Source organism: Colobus angolensis, unplaced genomic scaffold (genome assembly GCF_000951035.1).
Source record: "Colobus angolensis palliatus isolate OR3802 unplaced genomic scaffold, Cang.pa_1.0 Scaffold242, whole genome shotgun sequence".
NCBI lineage: Eukaryota > Metazoa > Chordata > Mammalia > Primates > Cercopithecidae > Colobus > Colobus angolensis.
In genome coordinates this window covers 790329-796099 of record NW_012115622.1, presented here as the reverse complement: position 1 = coordinate 796099, position 5771 = coordinate 790329, and the positions used below count along the sequence as shown (strand labels likewise).

General features: G+C 40.7%; 1 protein-coding gene across 4 annotated transcripts in view; it reads left to right on the top strand.

The window, feature by feature from the left end:
* BCL2L13 (BCL2-like 13 (apoptosis facilitator)) overlaps positions 1–5771 on the top strand; it is a 117711-nt gene that overhangs the window by 70242 nt on the left and 41698 nt on the right. Inside the window, exon 5 of one of the 4 annotated variants that reach the window (XM_011945649.1) lies at positions 3337–3406. The exons of the other annotated variants lie outside the window; for them this stretch is intronic. Coding sequence (XP_011801039.1) covers positions 3337–3406 — 70 coding nt within the window. The remainder of the gene's footprint in view (positions 1–3336; positions 3407–5771) is intronic. 4 annotated transcript variants of the gene reach the window in all.

The window sequence follows — 5771 nt, the reverse complement described above, 5'->3', positions numbered from 1 at the left end:
TCTGGTCACTGCACTCCAGCCTGGGCGACAGAGTGAGACTCCGTCTCAACAAAAAAAAAAAAAAGAAAATAACTAATGGATGATAAACTAGAAATATTATAAAGGTTGAAGGCAATATTGTAGGTAGAAAATATAACTGATTCTTTCAAGAGGTTTTAATGTAGGAAGTTAATGCTGAACGCTTCTTACAGAACATCTGTTTCAAAAAGGTGTCCTGCCTCGCTCTTTTCTTCTTTGCTCTATTGTAATAAGTCACTAGGTAGGATTGGTTATTTAGCTACTTACTTTTCTATGTATTTGATTTCCTTTGAATGTTTTAATCTGCATTTTTTTGTGCATATATGTCTGTGTATATAATGTTTCAAATCATGTTTCATTCAGAACGATGCTAAAATACTTTAGCCTGGTACACAAACAACCAGTAAGGACTACTGTGACCCCCAGCAGCACCAAACAGTTCAGGAAAGGAAGTGAAGGGACTGATATATGCAAGTAAAGCTTCAGGGAGAATATAGGTAGGTAGACTGTGTAGTATCTGCTGAAGTTCAAGTTTTACACAAATCTGCTACTTAGTCCAAGGCATCTGAAAAGTACTAGGCTCACTTTAATGGGAAGGTGATGTCAGGAAGATAGTGTATGCTGTATATATTTCATTATTATAGAGGCCATCTCTGGTATCGCATTTCCTTTCAGCATCACTGTAGTATTGATTTGAAACAGACTTAGGGGAAAGAATGATACCTGTGTCATCAGGATTCTTTTCTGAAATATCTGGACCAGTGCTGTTCAATGCAAGTCACATATAATGTAGTTTTAATATGTAATTAAAAACTAGCAGCCATGTAAAAAAGTAAAATGAAATTTAAAAATTTTAATACTTTATTTAGCTCAGTACATCTAAAATATTTCAACATGTCTTCAGTACAAAAAAATGCTGAGCTATCTTGATTGTTCTTTCTTCCTCATTGAAGTCTAGTGTGTATACTGTACCTTTAGCACACTGGCCACATTTCTAGTGCTCATTAGCCACATGTGACATGGAGACATTGTCATGGCATGTGTCAGAATCTTAACTTGAAATGAAGTAGTGTAATGGCTTTGATACCAGATCTAACTGAGTGTGAATTCCTGCCTTGCTGCTTTCCAGCTATATGGGTTTGGGATAATTTCTTAGCTTTTCTGAGCTTTGGTTTTCAAATATGTGATATGATAATATGTAATATAAAATATAAATATATAAAATATTAAAACCTAACATAATAGGCTAACAATAAGTGGTAGCTATTATCAATCTTAAATATTCTTAAACTAGGGAGGTCATAGGCCACAATGGTCAGAGCAGAAAAATGCCTTTGGGGTGGGATTTTAAAACCCTACAAAGGCAAGACTCCTTCTTTTCTTTCTTTTTCTTTTTCTTTTTTTTTAATTTGAGACGGAATTTCGCTCTTGTTGCCCAGGCTGGAGTGCAGTGTCGCAGTCTCGGCTCAACTGCAACCTCTACCTCCTCAGTTCAAGCCATTCTCCTGCCTCAGCCTCCTGAGCAACTGGGATTACAGGCACGTGCCACTATGCCAGGCTAATTTTTTTTTTTTTTTTTTTGAGGCGGAGTCTCGCTCTGTGGCCCGGACTGGAGTCCAGTGGCCAGATCTCAGCTCACTGCAAGCTCCGCCTCCCGGGTTTACGCCATTCTCCTGCCTCAGCCTCCCGAGTAGCTGGGACTACAGGCGCCCGCCACCTCGCCTGGCTAGTTTTTGTATTTTTAGTAGAGACGGAGTTTCACCGTGTTAGCCAGGATGGTCTCGATCTCCTGACCTCGTGATCCGCCCGTCTCGGCCTCCCAAAGTGCTGGGATTACAGGCTTGAGCCACCGCGCCCGGCCGCGCCAGGCTAATTTTTGTATTTTGTTTTCTAACTTTTGTATTTTTAGTAGAGATGGGGTTTTGTCATGTTGGTCAGGCTGGTCTTGAACTCCTGACCTCAAGTGATCCACCTGCCTTGGCCTCCCAAAGTGTTGGGATTACAGGCGTGAGCCACTGCACCCAGCCCATTCTTTCTTACGTGTTTGTTAATATTTTGCCCAAAGGGAGGGAAGGTAAATTTTTAATCTGTTAATTTTTAATTAATAGATTTTAATTAATTTTAAATCTATTATCTGAGCAATTGATGCCTTCATATGTTAGTTGGTCCCAAGTCTTTTGTTTTTAAAATTTATGCATGAAACCGTGCTTAAAATAAAGTACTTGAAGTACTTTCTTTATACTCAAGAAATGAGTGAGTGTTATCAATGATTCGAGTTTTGGGTGTGACTAGGACTTACATAGAAATAATCAGAAAGGCTTATCTCTCTACCCTGGTATCATAATAATCCAAGTTAAAAATAGGACTCCAGCTCGGGGTGGTGGACAGGCCTGTAATCCCAGCTGGCACTGAGGCTAAGGTGGGAGGTATCAGTTGAGCCCAAGGAGTTTGAGACCAGCCTGGGCAATGTAGGTGACTCCATTTCAAAAAAAAACAAAGTTTTTTTTTTTCTTGAGATGGAGTCTCACACTGTCACCAGGCTGACGTGCAGTGGTACGATGTTGGCTTACTGCAGTCTCCGCCTCCCTGGTTCAAGCGATTCCCCTGCCTTAGCCTCCCGAGTAGCTGGGACTATAGGCACACACCACCACGCCTGGCTAATATTTTGTATTTTAGTAGAGACGGGGTTTCACCATGTTGGCCAGGATGGTCTTGATCTCCTGACTTCGTGATCCACCCACCTCGGCCTCTCAGAGTGCTGGGATTACAGGCATGAGCCACCGTGCCCGGCCCAAAAAAATTTTTTTTAATTAAAAATTTAAAAATTGGACTCAATTTATTGCGATATTGATTTCAACTCTTGTCTCCTCTATATGAAAAGTCTTCCAGTGACATGTCTCTTTAGTTTTAAAATATTTTAGATTTTTTGCCATTAAGAAAAGTTAAAATTCTGGTTTTCATTGTACTTATGAGATCATTTTTATTTGTTATTATTTTATCCTGTATTAATAATTCAGGTATTTCTTTGCAGCATAAAAATCCTATCCTTTAAGTTCCAAGCAGTTACAAAACAATTACTAGAATATACATTTATCTTGTTATGTTATTAACTATTTCCCAAGCATGTATCACAGCTTATAGAATGCTTGAAAAAAGTGCATACCAGTGTGAAAAGCCACATCTTGTACAAAACAGTATGTTGAATAATCCTTGTCACTTTAGCAAAAAGTTCAACAGAGTAGTGACTGTATATTTATTCATCTGGAAATACAGAATTTTCCTTCTTTGTGACACAGACTTTTAAAAAAATCTCTACAGGCCAGTGACATATCAGGCATTTCGGGAATGTACACTGGAGACCACAGTTCATGCCAGCGGCTGGAATAAGGTATCATCACAATGATCTTTTCTCTTAAAAGATTTTAGTGTGTTAATGATAAGATATAGGAGGAATTGCTAGCATCATGCAGCAGAAAACTGTTAGAGCTCGTACTTTAATGCGCAAATCTATGTTAAGTGGATATTTTTGGTTAAATAACTGGTTTTTTGATTAATGCTTCAAGGTTCTACTTGGCTCAAAATTATGGTCCTATAGTATGGCCCCTTCCTTTCTGTCCCAATTTTCCCATCATTTCTTCATTTCTCTGTGTTAGACATGCCATTTATCTCCAGAAGGTTATGTATTTATTAACGTGATTGTGTTTGGGGAAGAAGAATAAAGACTTCACTTGGGAGGTAGCCTCTTCCTGTTCTCTCAGATGAATAATACCATTGATGTTTTATAACTTACACAGTGTCTCGTGTCACATACCATTTGAGCATCCCAACCATCCTTTGCAGAAGACAGAATAGATTTTATTATTATTTAGCTAGTTAGGTAGGTAATCAGAAAGAAAATTCCGATGACTTGCCTAGAATCCCTTGACCAGTAAATATTGGAACCAACACTAGAACTAAGATGTGATTCTAGCTTCTGTTTTTTCCACTATACATATTGCTTATCTACTATCTTAGACTGTATTATCTGCTTAGCACCTTGAGAAGGCAGGGTGTAGGGGGATGCAGTATGGGGTGGCTCAGTGCAATATGAGAAAGAAGGGCAGCCCTGAGGGATACAGTGCTGGAGATGAGAAAATTCAGGACTGTTACTGTTACAGACACCTACCTCTATGCAGAATTGTCTGTCATGAGTCAGACATGTGACCTTATGTACCTAATTGATGTATATTAGGTACATAACCAAACTTGTTTCAGATTTTAGCTTTGCCATGGACAGGATGTATGTCTGTGGGCAGGTTCTCTTTAAAAAAAAAAAAAAAAAAAATTTCAGCCAGGTGCGGTGGCTCATGCCTGTAATCCTAGCACTCTGGGAGGCCAAGGCGGGTGGATCACCTGAGGTTGGGAGTTCACAACCAGCCTGACCAACATGGAGAAACCCCGTCTCTACTAAAAATACAAAATTAGCCGGGCATGGTCGTACATGCCTGTAGTCCCAGCTACTCAGGAGGTTGAGGCAGGAGAATCGCTTGAACCTGGGAGTCGGAGGTTACAGTGAGCCAAGATTGCACCATTGCATTCCAGCCTGGGCAACAAGAGTGAAACTCCGTCTCAAAGGAAAAAAATTTTCAACTTTTATTTTAGATTCAGGGGACATGTATGTGCAGGTTTGTTTTAGGAAGGTCTCTGAATCTTAGTTTTCTCATTTGTGAAATGGGAAACAATAATACTAGCCTCGTAAGTTTTATTAGAATTAAATGAGATGATAAATGTTCAGTACTTATTAAGCATATTATCAGGCACCATAGTAAAGCTCAGTAAACAGCAGCTATTAGCTTTAACACGTGGTACCTTATTCTCAAGTAGTCACTATTAATAGAATATTAGTATGTTACCTATCGGTACGTAATTTGTTAAGATATCTATTTGCCTTGTTTTTTGGAATAAGAGAAAATATTCTCTCTGATACAGACATTTGAAATAGATTTATTTATTTATTTTTGAGATGGAGTCTAACTCTGTCGCCCAGGCTGAAGTGCAGTGGCATGATCTTGGCTCACTGCAGCCTCCGCCTCCCAAGTTCAAGCAGTTCTCCTCCTTCAGCCTCCCGAATAGCTGGGATTATAGGTACCCGCTACCACGCCCAGCTAATTTTTGTATTCTCAGTAGAGATGGGGTTTCACTGTGTTGACCAGGCTGGTCTCGAACTCCTGACCCTGTGATCCACCACTTACTTCAACCTCCCAAATTGCTGGGATTACAAGTGTGAGCCACTATGCCCAGCCTTTTTGTTGCTGTTGTTGGAGTCTCGCTTTGTTGCCCAGCCTGGAGTACAGTGGTGCAATCTCGGCTCACTGCAGCCTCTGCCTCCCGGGTTCAAGCAGTTCTCCTGCCTCAGCCTCCCAAGCAGCTGGGCTTGCAGGTGCCCACCATTACACCCAGCTAATTTTTGTACTTTTAGTAGAGACAGGGTTCGCCATGTTGGCCAGGCTGGTTTCAAACTTCTGACCTCAGGTGATCTGCCTGCCTTGTCCTACCAAAGTGCTGGGATTACACGCATGAGCCACCCTACCCGGCCTGAAATATATTTTATAAAGGGCTGGATGCAGTACAGTAGCTCACACCTGTAATCTCAGCACTTTGGGAGGCCGAGGTGGGATGGGATGATCGCTTGAGCCCAGGAGTTCGAGACCAGCCTGGGCAACATAGCAAGACCCTGTCTCTTAAAAAAAAAAAAAAGCCAGACATGGTGGTGC